The sequence below is a fragment of the Argiope bruennichi genome, chromosome 7, assembly GCF_947563725.1.
Source record: "Argiope bruennichi chromosome 7, qqArgBrue1.1, whole genome shotgun sequence".
Taxonomy (NCBI): domain Eukaryota; kingdom Metazoa; phylum Arthropoda; class Arachnida; order Araneae; family Araneidae; genus Argiope; species Argiope bruennichi.
Window position 1 is genome coordinate 15,342,392 of NC_079157.1, and position 16,925 is coordinate 15,359,316.

Sequence of the window (16,925 nt, forward strand, 5' to 3'; positions counted from 1 at the left end):
TAGTTATAAAATATAGCTGAAATATGTTCCTTTTTTTCATGCCTTTAAATGAAAAAAATTATCTGAGTGGAATTAGGCTAAACATTTAATTAATATCTTAAGTTTATTTAATTCACTGAAGTTATATTGTACAATAAACTTAATGTATAACTATTAGTAAATTTATGTATGCAATAAAAGTTTTATTGTCAGAAATGTGTTATCAAATATTTTTAATGTCATTTAAGCTATCTATAAATCCTAACGTTATGAACAATCATTTCCTGTTTATAATTAAGGAGATTTTAGTATTTTGTCATCACAGTTCCATAAAAAGTCTATCATCACATTATTTACAGATGAACATCAAAGCATAAAAAAAGATGTTCATTTTTTTGGGTATATGAAAACTAATTTATTTTATAGAATTACAAATGTCTGAATAAGGGTATCTTACTTATAACAATCAAGACATAAATCAAATATAAGTTTTCACAATACTTTTATACAAAGTAGATTCAAGTCCATAGTTGAAACATTATCTTTTATTATGAAAAAACATGAAATACCCTCATCAATGCTCTATTTTTTTAATTTTCTCCAAATTCAAAATCCAGTGCTTATTTCATCAAGTAATATTTTTAGCTGATGCAAATTAAAATTCTCATAATATGAAGTCATTTTCAAATTTATAAAATGAATTAATTGATGTCTAAAAAACAAATGTTGTCTACCTTTTTATTTTTTATTGTTCATTAGTCAAGCCAAATGCTAAAGCATCCTACAATTATTTAAAAATATTTATAAGCATACATTTGCTAAAAGTTTCACTATCTGGCATAGACATTTATTGCATAGGTGTGTTAAAATTTCATCCTATTTCACCCAAATAATTTCTGACAATTTCCATAAAATTATGTTGAAAATGGCAAGATTAAGACTGTTGCAAAGTAAAATTTGTTTTTAAAAAAAATTTACAAAAAAATTATTAAAAAAAAAATAATTATTTGAAAAGACTTTTTTTATTATTATATATTAAAAAATTTTTTAAATATAACAAAAAATCAAAAAATAAAGATTGCTTTTGAATTCATTGTATTACTTTGAAAATAAATCAAAAGAAAAATGAAAAAATTTCTTAATTAGGATACTTTAATTCTAAAATATAGCTAATAGGTGATATATACCACTTCAAAATTGATGAATTTTGGAAATGCATAATGCTTTGTTAGACAAAAGTAAAAAAGAAAGAATGAAATGAATTCAGTTCACCCCCAGAACTGAAATGTAACTGTGCTATAAATGGGATGCTGAACTGATTAAACACATCTATTATAAGATGAGATTTTGTTGTGAAAACATGTTATCAGTCCATTGCACTCTTTTGTCTATACACCTTTCAAACATTTGTATTTCATTAAGAAGATTAGAAAATAATAATTTATTGTATTTTAATTTTTATTACATTGCATAAATTGGAAAAATATGGATTTAATGAATACATGATAATGATAAACAATTAAGTTATTTTTACAAAACTTTTAATTGCTCAAATTATCATTAATAAATCAAATAATTACTGAAAAAACTCATTAACTCCTTTTATTATGGAAATTTTCAGAATAAGGTTACAATGTGTGACATTTATTTCATTTTCTTATAAGTTTTATTTTAAATTTGCTCAGATCTGAAAGATAGAATGATAATGGAGGTAAATCATTCTTGACTAAAAATAGTCTTTTTTCTTTTTTTTTTAATTTAGTTTTTGGAAAGATCATTCTGTTGATACAAAGGTATCTGGCAAGCCCAATATAATTTTCTGAGCAGAAATTAGGGGGAATAATCTCTCAAAAACTTTCACGCTCTGTAAGAAACGTGCTTGCATATAAAATTTTGGACTTTGAAAAGGCAATGAACACCACAAATGCTTAGATTTTTACTTTCCCGTATACATAGTATAAAGAAAGTAAGGATAATTATACTCACAGCGTTTTTTTTTTTTTTTTTTTTTCGTCGCGGAAAATTTATTGTCGCCGCCAAAACTAAAGTAGTGCATTGAAGTGAATTAGAGCTTACACATTAGACGAGAAAATAAACGAGCGGTCAATTTACCGTTGGCGGACGCTGCGCGATACTGCCACTGGAGCCGAAGGTAGTTTTACCGTCATCGTTCAAGTACTAGCGCACATAATCAAATGCAAGCTTACACGCACGGCTTTTCTTTCTTTCTTCTTCTTCTTCTTTTTTTCTCTCTCTCTTCAACTAATAGAGTTGCTTTTTTACAGTGAATTTTACCTTCCTGCTTGAAACACAATTTTCTATTTTAGCATCAATAGATTTTTATCCATTATGAATATGAGTAAGTTAAATATCGATAACGAAATTTTAGAAAAAGAGAGAAACTATTTATGAGAAATGCATACTTCCTCGTATGTACTTACTAAAAAAAAACTAAAAAAAACAAAGAGTTTTACAAAATTCTTAATTGCTCAAATTATCATTAATAAATCAAATAATTACTGAAAAAACTCATTAACTCCTTTTATTATGGAAATTTTCAGAATAAGGTTACAATGTGTGACATTTATTTCATTTTCTTATAAGTTTTATTTTAAATTTGCTCAGATCTGAAAGATAGAATGATAATGGAGGTAAATCATTCTTGACTAAAAATAGTCTTTTTTCTTTCTTTTTCTTTCGCACGGCTTTTCTTTCTTTCTTCTTCTTTTTTTTTTTTTTTTTCTCTCTCTCTTTCTCTTCAACTAATAGAGTTGCTTTTTTACAGTGAATTTTACCTTCCTGCGTGAAACACAATTTTCGATTTTAGCATCAATAGATTTTTATCCATTATGAATATGATTAAGTTAAATATTTATAATGAAATTTTAGAAAAAGAGAGAAACTATTTATGAGAAATGCATTCTTCCTCGTATGTACTTACTAAAAAAAAAAAAAAAGAAAATCTAATTTTGAAAGTCTAGAAATGACAGTATTAATACTGTCTAGTTCCAGAGAATTTTATTTACATTGCACTATTTTTTTTTCTTTCTGGATTTAATTATCAATTCTTTTTTATTTCTAAGTAGGCTATTTTTAACAAACGATTTTTTTTCTTTTCTTTTTTTAATAAAAATATCGATATTATGGAAAATTAGTAACAATATTACGTTTTTCAAAAACGTTTTATTATGCTTTTAACTTATTTATAGTAAATCAAAAATAGTTTAGAAGTATATAAAAATAATGCGAAGGAAAATGGTTTTTCTTACAATTCTTGTTTCAGATAAGATTATTTTACAGTTATCTGTCGCTAATCTCATGACGATCAGAGTATTTTCATATTGTAGATGTATGCCAGGAAATCATGCTCGTATTTGAAATAAAATACATTGAATGTTTTTCATATTGTTTGCTTTGAAGCCTCCTTTTGTAATATTTTCTTCTTGAATATTATCCACTTCTATAAATGACATTGTAAAGACTCAACTCAATCGCCCTGATGACCACTGTGACATTCCTTTTTTCCACACTCGATAATTGGCATTCCCGGCCAGTTGTATCATCAACGGAACTCCTACAATGTTAAATGCCTCCAGATTGCCAGACCTCCTTTTAAGTACGATCATTTGGCCAATTAGTGTGAGTCCAGATAAGAAACCACATGTGCGCTTCCCAGGGAAATAAATCGTGTCTCCGAAAGGGGAGAGTGTCAAACCCTCCAGATATCAATCTTCGTTCTCCCATTGGGGAGGGTGGATCATCAATGGACGTTCCCACGGTCGACCGGAGACCATTCAGGTTTGTTCTGAACGGTGATTGGGTATCATGGAGCCCAAGTGTACCAATGTGGACATGAGAGGTGGAGTCTGAGAGAAAAATAAAATGCGAGATTTTTCGGAGGAGAAGAGAGGAGCTTCGGGTGAATCGGACTTCTAAGTAAAATTCCACCCGAAGGAAATTCGGTGGATTCCGAGAGCTACCCCTGTAGTAGCCTAAGACGCCAACAGCCTGTTAGCTGTTCTTGTGAAGTTGTTTTCTCCGAAATTGTTCGAGGAACTATTCTTGTGTAATTTTCGTGTTGTAAATAGCATCATTCATTTAACCTAGATGAGAAAGAGTTGTTTTATGTAAATAAGGCTGTAAATAAAGAAAATTGTATATAAACGCTACTCTTTATTTGATCGGACAGGATCGAGTCCTATAAATGACATTGTTTATTCTATCTTGTATCCATCTCTATCCCTAATATAATTAGGAAGAGTAATGCAGACTTTAACAATATCATTAGCAAGTTGTGATTGAGCATTAAAAGGTCGATGGAATATTCTTCCTTTATCGCTGCGGATACCAAAAGTGCATTCTGTATGCCTCTTCTTGTTAAGAATAGTTAAAATATTATGTATGTGTTATTATTCTTTTTATTTGCCAATATTCCATATTATGGGTATGGAATTCTCTAAGAAGCAGTAAATGTTTTTACTTTTTGGTATATGTAGTATACAGAAAATACAGTAATCGTCAAAAAATTCGAACTCGGGATTCTGACGAATACCCACATTCTAAACCACTCTTGAGTTCAAAAAACACATTTTTGGAAATGTCCATTTGTCTGTCTGTCTCTGACAAAGACAACACCAAAACGCTTTGAGCTAGACGGTTGCAATTTCGTATTACACCAAATTTGCAGATTTCTTTCAAATTTTGTGTAAAATCTGTTGAGAAGATGTCCAGCTGTTCGGATATAAGATAAGTATAAAATGAAGAGAGCTAGATAGATAAGATTAGGTACACAGATTCAACATCTATAGTGTAGAGACCTATCAAATTTTGAGTCAAATCCAATTACGGATGGACTGTTTGTCGGTCTGCAGTTTAAGAAATTTATAAAGATAATTCGAAAACACAATGACTTAAATGTATCAAATTTTCTATTGCGTTTTGACTGACTACAAGTGCAATTTTGTGTTAAAGTTTTGTTTCAATCGGTTGAGGAAAACCGCTGTAAAATACAAATTCCATTTTTGGATGCTATTAACGGATGCCAGGGATTAATCGCCAAAACATACGCCAAGGATGACACGATTGAAAATGACAAATTCATGCCACAGGTTAATCTTTCGTAAATATTGTACGCCAGTACCATACAGGGGGGCGTTTTCTGGCATGACACGTTTATTAAAGCATTCAAGAAAGTAATGTGGAAACCACTCCCCCTGTTGTTGTTTTTTTTTCTTTGTTTGTTTGTTTTTTCATGAAACATTAAAATTTTATTTACTAATATTGCATTCAAAATATCACCAAACATTTATTCCATAATTACAACCACCGGAAATATATAATCCAGAATAGATTTTTACTTGTCATTTCTATTGCTAAAGGCCTAAAAATTTTTTAAATTATTTTTAAACTCACTTTACTGATGACATCATGGTTACATAAAGTGTTTCTAGTTGGTTACGATTCCATTTTGTTACGATTTTTTCACCCTTTTCGAACTATCTGGCGTGATTTAAATGACTAAAATCATATACATGAATATAGAAATATAATGGAACCTATAAAAAAATATTGTAAATGATGGGAAAATATCACAAAGAGAGAGAATAAAAACAGGATAATAGTGTAAAGATGTAATATTTGTTGGAAATATTTAATTACTTCTATTTTTTCCCCCCTAGAAACTTCATTCTTGCTTACTGTCACTGGGGTATCTATTCTTGGTGGATTTGGAATGGCTTTAGCCTTGGCGAAAAAAAGAGACCCCGTCTATTTTTTCAAAGTAAGTATATTTTCTTTCTAGATTTGCATTTCCCATAGCACTTATCCGCACTGTTTTGAAGAAAACATTATCAAAATTAGATTATAAACCACTAGATGCTGTTGGCAAAAGGATAATCTGCTTCTTGTGCAAATTGTGTTATAACTGTTGTTTTTAGTTTATGTTGTTGATTTCATATTAACTAGCTGTCTTTGGCGACCAGTTTGTTCGCCCAAATTATTGATTTTTTTAGACTGATAAATATTAATGAGGAATGCATTTTGTTTTTGAAAAATTTTACTTGAATATTTGATAAAACCAAAAAATATGAATTTAATGGAATAAATCAGTACAAATTATAACATGGGCGGATTAAAAAGAATATATATTATAAAATAAAAACAGAAGTGAAAAGCCTACTTTGGAATGAATGCCCAAAGAAAATTTTTTATTCTTAATTTTAACATTGGTGTAAGCATGTGACTGAATGTTTTTATGGATGTATTTGAATTTCATAACTTTAAAAATGATCTGTTGCAAATTGTGTATCTCTTTTATGGAATTTATTGAAAATAAAATAAACATTGAAATGAAATTGATATCATTAAAAATGTAATTTTTTTTAGTTTCAAAATAATGCAAAAACCATTTTAATGATGTGACAGTTTTGGAAGATATAGTCTTCAATTTCCATAAATAAGACGCATAGCGGTTACCCATCTGAAAATAGTTAAGCCTATTTTCATGTTAGAATAGGCTTTGTTTGACGTCTATTTCTTGATTCATTTTTATCTTCTTTCCTCTGAACGAATAGAGATTTTGGTGAACCTTATCCAGAGCATTTCTAACATTTTGCAGCTTTATTAATTAACGAAGTATTGAATTAAGTATCATATGTGAAAGCGATCAATGAAGCAGTCTGAAGCGTTCACATAGTGATTAATTTACACTTAACTGTTCATATTTGACAATATTGCCGCATTGAAAAGAGACAGTTGACTCTCCATGGCCGAATGGTCATAGCACTGATCTATTAATCAAGAGGTCGTAAGTTCAAATCCTTCTAGAGACAATGCAATTCATATTCTGTGTAAATATTTTATTCCTTGACTTTATGTTCTCTTTATTTCATGTTCCAGAAGATTCTGGACATTTCTATAGTTCACCAGGCAAGTGTTCTGGACTTTTCTTACTGTCTCCAGAAAAGTATTCTGGAACTTTCCCTGCTAGTATAAAAGCAGAAGATTTGTCAGTCACTGTGTTCTCAGTTCAGAGTTGAGTTAATAAGTTGTGTGTCATTGAGTTCCACAGTTAAGAACATACGTGACAATGTATACTAAGAGCGATTTCCTTGTAACACACGTTAACGTGTAATATATATACTGGACGCCTTTGGTGGTCAGGTCTGATTATTGATATTTTTTGTTTGTTATATCGTGAATATGAAATACATTTATTTAAAAACAATCTGCTGGTGTAGTCTCCCCAAAACTTTCTCGCATATTCTTTCATAGACTTATTTTACCAGAGAACGCTTTATATGTATTGGCGTACAATAGTAACGAAATATTAACCTTTGACGCAAATTCGGCATTTTTACTGAATCTCGGGCCATCCTTGGCAAGTTTTTTGGCGATTAATCCCTTACATGCGGTTTACAATATCCAAAAATCAAATTTTTGTTTTTCCCCAACCGACTGAAACAAAAATTTGACACAGAATTGCAATTGTGGTTACACAATTGCAAAATCTCGTTCCAAATTTGATATATTTAAGTCATTGCGTCTTTAAGTTGTCACATTTATACACAGAGAGACAGACAGCCAATCTTTTGTTGGATATCGCTCTAAGTTTGATCGTGTCTGGACTATAACTGTTGTTGTTTCTTATGGCACTTCCCATGGACAAGACCGCTGTTACGAAGAGAGTGATTTTAAGCCGGTGGAGGAGCGTCTCTTGTTTTTATAGTAGCTCCATCTAGGGCCAAGAGAACGACCTAGCTACACACACGTCACAACCCTTTTTACGGTACGGGCTTCATTCACGCATTTCATTCATTTATCCACAGATCGTCATTTAGACATGAATCGGAGAACGATCCCCTTTGATCCAGTATGCCCAGTGGTATTACTCTCGACATGGAGAACTTTGTGACCATGACAGATTTATACGCGCGTCAGTCACCAAGCACGCGGGGAATCTTCGGCCGGCGGGGTTCGAACTCGCAACCTAAGGGACGCGAATTTAACGCTCTACCAACCAGGCTATCCCGGCCCTACTATAACTGTTAATTCTGCATCGAATTTTATGTACCTAGTTCTTTTCATTTTTGTAGTTATCGTGTTAAATTATATCAGAACTCAGAATCTTCTCAGACTTCCTCTGAGCGGACTTTGCTCAAGATTTGATAAAAATCTACAGATTTAATATAAAAACCTATATAATAAACTTCACCTGTTTAAATCAAAGTGTTTTTTTTTCCCTCCTTTATCTTTGTCACAGACAGAAAAACGTACATTTTTCGAAAATTTGTTCCAAAATGTGGAGACTCTTCAAAATCTCGAATTCGAATTTTTTGGTGAATTACTTTCTCTATACTACATATATGAGGAAGTAAGAAGGAGAAAAAATTTAATTGAATAATAACTGTACTAAGATACAGAAGGCTCTGAAATATTATTAATACCCATTAGATTCAATAACAAAGATTTCTAGATTGGTTCTAAGAGGTTTTTCTCCCCTTTAAACACGTGCCAAATGTTCGCGGAAGGGAGATAAAAATCCAGTCTTGAAAATAAATTGGTGTATCATTAAAATATTAGAAGATGCTCCCGTCTAGACGTGCTATTATCCTGTTAACAATACCTCAGCTTCCATGTTCATTGTTTTCTTGCTGTAAAATCTTCTGAAGACGTGATGTTCACGAAACCAGTCACTAAAATCGAATTGCAGCAAATAGAAATCATCCTACAGGGGGAAAAAAAGATGCATCGCGAAATCTCCACTACTAATAAAAGAGAATGCGTTCTATAGGTTAAATAGTTTCCTCTAGTTAATAGTTCTCTCTAGTAGAATAGTTAATAGTTTTATCAAATATAACACATATATACACATAAAATGTTTGATAATCAAATAATAAAAATAATTATTTCTTAAGCTTATAAAACACAATTTTATATGTAATAATTAGAACAAAGTCACAATACGTAACTTTTGTTTATTTTTCTCACATGCCGGCATCCTGGTATAGAGGTAGCGCGTCTTCCCCGTGATTTGGGCGTCCTGGGTTCGAGTCCCGGTTCGGGCATGGCTGTTCTTCATTTGTTCTATCTGTGAGATGTGTGAATGTGCGCCCTGTATAAAAGGGTTGTGCAAGCGAATGTGATGCGTGAGTAGCTAAGACGTACTCTTGGCCCTAGTTGGCGCTACTAAAAAACAAGAGACGCACCCTCGGCTTAAAATCGTTGACTTTGTCAGCGAGTTTGTCCATGGCAAGTGCCGTTAGAAACAACAACAATTTTTCTCAGATGTTTTACAACAAAATCGTTGGTAATATCCTCATCATTTTTGACTTATTCAAATTTCTTTTAATAAAATGGCAAAGGAAGTAACTCATTCTTGATTAAAACTAGATTTTAAGTAATTTTTCATTCATTTCACTTTTGAAGGAAATATCTATGGTAATTGCTCAAGTCAATATTGCTTTTAGAAGAGTCACAAAGTTTGGATGCAATTCAAATAAATTATTTTTAAATTAAATATTGTAATGATATTATCCTGTATCCGGTATATTATCCGGAGGTAAAACTTGACTGATTTTATTAAATGAATCAATGCAATCAGTTTCATCTTCTATGCTAAATTTAAGTGTTTTAATTGAAGTGCGTGCGCGTGAGTGAGTTTAGTTATATTAACGCCCTGTTTTAAAGCAACACTTGGGTTATTTTAGAACGGACCTCATAATTTTGAACCTCGGTCAGATGACGGCGACGATACCTGAACTGGCACTCCCTCTCCAAACTTTCACACCACACCAGCGGACGGACGTTTGGCCGCAACGGATTTAATGTACACCAGATCCACTTACACGACGGTTCTTCGGTGAAATTGGGTCTCGAACCTGAAGCCCTCTGGTTCCGAAGCCGGGACCTTACCGCCAGGCCACCGCGGCCGTGTGTGAAAGAGAGAGAGATCAGTAAAGTCCTTTTAAGCCCTTTAAATTCAAAATGGCTTCTCATATAACCAGGGAAGTAACGCATATTTGTATTAAATTGGTTACGCTGAATTTATTGAGACAAGTTTCTGCCTGCTTAGCGACAAAATAAGGAAATTATAAAAAAATAAAGGAGACCCGAAAAGTCCAGTGAAAAAAAATATACGCTGCACATGATAAAAAGACGGGAAAAAGTTTCATGACGAAATGAAACGTAAACAATGAAGAAAGAAAACAAAAATAATAATTACAAATTCTGAAAAAAGCACTGAGATGTGCGTGGAATGCCAGAGAATGCATTGATAAAATTCGAAATTATTCTTACAAAAAATGAGGGCACTATCATGCCACTTATCACCACATAACTGTTTCGGCACCTCAGTCTAATGAAGTGAAGTGAAAGAAGAAGATGGGTTGCGCGGGAGACAAGTGGCTGCCACAAAAAAATTGTGTTTTGGTACTAGTCCAGATGGAGTTCCGAGATAAGAGCTTTAAATCTGAAGATAATGTAATAATAATTATCTCGTATTTCCAAATAAAGTGTAATGACTTGTGTCAAGGCAAGCGATAGGCGCTTTAGATTATGTCCAGAAAATATTGAATTCAGAAATAATCTTTACCAGATAAAATAGATTAATCAATTCCTTCTTAGAAAACTTGATTTGTTTATCACAAAACATTTTTAAAAAAAAAGATACAAAATTTCTTCTTTTCTCTAATTTTTGTGATATTTTTTGCCAGAAAAAAAATATTCTAAAAAATCAAATTCAGATTTTTAAAGAAAATGATTATAAAAAACGGAAATGAAATATGTTATTCAGTAATAAGTTATAATAAACTTTTTTCAAATATTTTATAAAAATATATATTAGCCTTTAAATACAACAGAAGCGCGCGCGCGCGTGTGTGTGTGTGTGTGTCGGTCGGTCGGTTTGTATGTTTATTTGTCTATCTGTTTGTTTATTTGTCTGTTTGTGTTTGTTTGTTTGTCTGTCTGTCTGCCTCCCTGTTTGTTTGTTTAACTTTTTCTTATATGAAATATCCAAACTGACACTAAAAACACTTCAACCTCCAAAAAAATTCGAACGCACGATTTTGAAGAATCTCCACATTTTACATCTCTCTGTATGCGAAAAGTACATTTCTGAGATTATGCCAGTTTGTCTTATTATGAGCACGATAATTCAGATTCATTTGAGTTAGACTTATGAAAATTAATGTATGAAATTACGAGTGAATTTGTAGATTTCTATCAATTTTGAACGAAGACTTATGAAAATTAATGTATGAAATTACGAGTGAATTTGTAGATTTCTATCAATTTTGAACGAAATTTGAACCAGAACTGTCGAAAGATTGGCCATCTGTCAATCCGTATTTTCGCATGCATGTAACCGCAGTAACTCAAAAAATGCATAGACATAAATAAATGAAATTTGGTATGTGCTCTTATGTCACGATTTGTCACGAGTATCGTGACAAATTTTAGTTCCAATCGGTTGGGAGAAAAAAAAAAGGCGTCCAAAATATATATTCTGAGAACAGAATCGATAAAAAAAAAATGCTAATTTCACTCCAAAGATCTATTTTTTCAACTATTGTTCGTCAATGAGAGGAATCCGTGACCTTACCGAATCTCCGCGATTTCATGCGGGATGAGGCGATAGCGCCTTTATTGAAGAGTGTACGAGAATGCTTTGGGGAGACCTCTCCTTCTGGAAGGCCAGAATAACCTGGTTGGTAAGGCGTTGGATTCGCGTCCCTTGGGTTGCGAGTTCGAACCCCGCCGGCCGAAGACTCCCTGCGTGTGCGGTGGCTGGTACACGTATAAATCTGTCGTGGTCACAAAGTCCTTTATATCGGTACCACTGGGGGTACTGGATTAGGGGTGATCGTTCTCTGATTCATGTCTAAAATACGATCTGTACCTGAGTGAATGAAATGCATGAATGAAGTCTGCCTCATAAAAAGGGTTGTGACGTGTGTGTAGCTAAGTCGTACTCTTGGCCCAAGATGGCGCTACTGAAAAAACAATAGACACTCTCTCGGCTTAAAATCACTGACTCATTAGAAACAACAACAAGAACAACACTCCTTCTGGTTTATTTTTTCATATTATGTAATCGGCTCTTGCTATCTCAGAGCGTAGATGACACTCAAACCACCAGATCGCGCCTCTGATTGGTCGACATGAAATGCGCACAAATCTCGTGATAATATTCCATTGTATGTATATATTCGGATTAAAACACATTCACATACGTAAACGGAAACGTGTTAATTTTGAAAATTCTGTAAATGGCACAAGGCTTTCAGAAACACATGATTTGCGTTCTCGCATTGTTCTTTGGGCCAGTCCTACTCGAACCCATTCGAATTATAAGAGTGTTTGCTGTTTCTGCCTACGACTGATGGACATGGAGGAGCAGCGTGCAAGTCTATTAAAATTTTGTTATTACCCTTCTTGTACAAATGCAATCACAAATTAAGATTGTAGTCACAAAATCTCATAACAAATTTGATATATTTAAGTAATTACGTTTATATCAGTATACATGTTACCGAAACAACAGAATGACAGATGATCAATCCATTGTTAGATTTAGACCAAATTTCGTAGGTGTCTACATTACAGATGTTAAATCTATGTACGGAATTTTATCGATCTAGCTCTTTTTGTTTGGTAGTTATCGTGTTAACTTGCATTCGAACAGCCAGATGAACAGACTCTCTGAACAGATTTTGCTCAAAATTTCATAAAATCTACAAATTTGGTGTAAAGATCATATACCAAATTTCATCCGTCTATCCCAAAGCGTTTTTGAGTTATCTTTATCATAGACAAGCAGGCGGACATTTTCCAAAAATATATTTTTCAAATTCCGTGAATTCTAAAACGTGTAGATTCTTCGAAATCTAGAGTACGAAACTTTTGGCGATTACAATACTTTTTCTATGCTTGTAATGTTCTGATCATTTTTTTCTCCACCTTTCAAGAGGCGGTGCTGCTACCTTTTGTTGTTGTTGTTTATGGTATTTAGTGGCGCAAGGGCCATATTTGGCCATGCTGCGCCAAGCAAATGGTAAAAAATAAAAATAGAAGTAACACATTAATATATGATGCCGTCGAGGGAAGGACAAAACAGCAGAAGGCGTAGGGGAGTTTGAACATGAAGGGACCTTTTGTTGCAGGGGGCAAAAAAGATATAACAGGCGGGGGGCTGAGATGAGCTCCGTTGAGAACCATATAACTGGTTCTCGATTACGTAGAGGCAATCGGGTGAAATGATCAATGTATTTTTAATTGTGAAAAGGATACTTGCTTGCGAAGCCTTCAAAATTAAATTACCATAGTTTCGTTGTATGTGTTTCTATGATGTCCCGTCTGCGTCTTCAATAAATGTTTATTGTGAAAACCAGAACATTTTCTAGGACCACATTTTCACAAACATGCGGCCACGAATGCTACAATGCTACGTATACGAGAAAGTAAAAGAGAGAATTATAATATATGTATTTATGTAAAGATAATTTTTTAAGCAGAATCGTGGCCGGGGAGAGAGAGACACTTTTGTAATTTTAAAACTTCGCTTTTATTCCATCCCGGAAAGCATAATTTATGGCGAGTTCGCAAATTGTACAGACTAAATCTATGGCAAAGGATACCGACGTGCTCTGATTGGTTTAAGCCTTGGCATCTTTTTGGCAATGTTTTACACTCATAATAGTGTAGTTATCGCTTATTTGGCTCAAACCTTGTACCTTTCATTAGTTTTATGGAGGATACGAGTGAATATCAACACGATCTAATTTTTATTAATATTATTGTTTTCTCTAGTTATTACTAGTAATACTACTAATACTAATTATTAATAATAATAATAAATATTACTAATAACACCAGTAATACAAATAACTAATGTTGTTTATGCACAGAAGTATAAAAAAACTAAATGAAAGTAACTACTCAACATATGATGCAGCAATGAAATAATTCTAATTTTTCTATGATTTTCGTGCCTTTATTAGATAATGTATGCAGTCATTGAAACTTGTTGCTGAACGTTTGTTACTTACCCATCAACTACATATGGGGAGATGATTACTTAATGCCCAAAACGTATAAATATGTAAGTGTTAACGAAATATGTGATTTCGTAGCTAATTTCTTTTAGTTATATCAAAATAACATTAAGAAAAAACACGCAAAAAATATTTTTAATAAATTGTAATTTTTATATTTCCTGAATTTAGGTTTCAGGATTTGATCTTTTCTGCTGTATATGTGTTCCAGATTAATATTACATGTAAACCGTAAAAAATAGTGGGGGGGGGGATAAATTCACATATTTTATTTATTTTTATAAAAATATATTTCGGTATGGCATCTTTTCAGCAAAACATTGCCAAGAAGATGCCAAGGCTTAAACCAATCAGAGCACGTCGGTATCCTTTGCCGTAGACTTAGTCTGTACAATCTGCGAACTCGCTAATTTATGTACAAGCAGAAGCGACGAGACACATCACACAGAACGGCACGAGAGCGAAAATGAGAAAAAAAAAACTAATGAAATATTTATCCCCGTGATTATATACTGTGTGATTTTGATAGTAATTTCTTTTCACGTGTCGATTCAGGTAAGAAAATTATAGGGAACTTTTAAAATGAATTCGCTTAGGTCGACAATTTTTTATCCCTTCACTCGGATTGTGGGAATTTGTCTTCAGCAATTTTAGAACTCGTGTTGAATTAATTAATTAACAAGTAATATATATATATAAAAAATTTTTTTAATCTATTGAAACCAAACTTTGACACAAGACTATATTTGTAACCACAAAATCACATGCTAAATTTAATATACAGGATGTTTATTTAGTCCCGGACCCATTTTGATGCTTAATAACTCATTAAATAATAAAGATAGATTAAAATTAATAACATAAATGGTTAAATAGACTCAAAAAGTTTCATGACCCTTGTCAATGAACTTTCACGTGTGCCCCCTTCGTCGCACGGAGAATATCAAGTCGATAGTCAATTTCACGCCAGGTAGCGGCAAGCATGTCGGCATCCACAGAGCCTATTGCTGTTGTAATTCTGGCTTTTAGGTCATCAATGTTCGACACTCTCCTCCTGAAAACGTTGGAGGATCTTTTTGGTAAATTCTTCTGAAATTTCTCTGTGCTTGCACTATCGATTTCGTTTCTGTGAACCACCATAAAATATGTGCTTTCTCTTGTGGTGTATGCATTCTCATTAATATCCGCTCTAATAAAACATCACATACAAAAGTACTACATAGAACAAACACATCAAAAGTAAACATAACATAGCAATAGTTTCCAAAAACAAAAGAGAGAAAAATGCAATTAATAAGCAGACGATATTTAGAAAAGTACAGATATTTAGGCTGGAAAATGAAATTATCTGAAATTAACCACACGCGCAGACGATATTTACAAAAGTAAAAATATTCAAACCTGAAAAGGAAAATATATGAGTTATTCCATCGATAAATGCCATAAGTTTGTTTATATCTTCATTATTTTATGAGTTATTAAACATCAAAATGGGTCCGAGACTTTATAAACACCCTGTATTTAAGTCATTGCCTTTTTGAATTACTGCATTTATGTGTTTGTGAAGATAAAGACTGCCTAAAATCAATCTTTTGACGGATTTGATTTCAAAATTGATATGTATTTTAAACGCCTTTTTTGGCGACCGACTGAAACCAAAAATTTATATCTAACTACAGTTGTAGTCATAAGGTCATAAATCAAATTTCATTGATTTTAGTCATTTCGTTTATGACTTATTGTGTTTGCATGAATACGAAAATACAGACCAACAGATGGTCAATTCTTTGACAGATTTGGTTTCAAATCTGATAAGAATTTATTTTAAATGCTAAACCTGTGCACGAAAAATTTCATCTGTTTTGCTTTTTACGTTCTGGAATAATCGAGTTCACTTGTAATGGAACAAACGAACAGACAGATTTCCTGAGAATGGATTTCATTAAACTAAATTGATAGATATATACAAATTTGGTCGTGAATCCATATACCAAATTTCATCCGTCTAGCTCAAAACATTTTTTTTTTAGTGATCGTGTGCACAGATAGATAGAAACAATGGCAAAAAAGTGTTTTTCGAACTCGCAGAGTGGAAATTTGTCAGATTCTCAAGTTAGAATTCTTTTTAACGATAGCAATACTTCGTATGTTAGAGAGTACAAAATAAGAACTGTTCTATTAAAACATTTTTAGGTTGGTCTTAAAATTCAGAAATGATAAAGAACGGCTTGTTGAAATTCGTGTTTTGTCTTCCAAAAATGAAAAACCTTCCGATGAGGCAGCCTGTTTTAACAGCTGCTTTTGTTTTGGAGCGAGGATGGCCTGTGCTTATATACAAATATAAAGATTCCCCTGTAAACTAGACATAATAACTTTGAAACCATCTGTAATATTTTCAGTTCCAGTGAAAGCGAGCGTTCTTTTTCGTCCGTTGAATAATCTTACATTTAAAAAAATATTTTCTTAACCTCTTAACTGCTTTTTTCTTTTTCCCCTTCCTTCCTAACTTTATTAGATGAAAACTTTCCAAATTGTGAATGTGTTGTTCAATCAATTAAGAATCCATGGAATACTTTAAATGTGTTTGGATTACATCTGATTTTTGTATCGAATTCTGTTACTTCTGAATGGTTTAATTTCATCTTGTAAGTTTGAGAAACGACAGTTTGAAACACGTAATCTTCACAGATATGACCATTAAGGGGTTAAACCAGTGCAGTAGTCTCGGCATATATTTTAAAGCATTTAAATGCATTATCAGTCGTTCAAAGTGAGATATATAAATTTTTGAATTCATTTAAAAATCTTAACATAAATTTTTATTTCAAAAAAATATCGATTAAATTGAAGGTACAATAATTTATAAGCATTATGCCCATAAATACGCAAAAA

The 16,925-nt window shown here is 32.4% G+C and overlaps 1 protein-coding gene across 1 annotated transcript in view; it reads left to right on the plus strand.

The window, feature by feature from the left end:
- LOC129976213 (transmembrane protein 242-like) overlaps window positions 1–16,925 on the plus strand; it is a 48,004-nt gene that overhangs the window by 404 nt on the left and 30,675 nt on the right. The window contains exon 2 of the mRNA XM_056089664.1: window positions 5,658–5,758. Coding sequence (XP_055945639.1) covers window positions 5,658–5,758 — 101 coding nt within the window. The remainder of the gene's footprint in view (window positions 1–5,657; window positions 5,759–16,925) is intronic.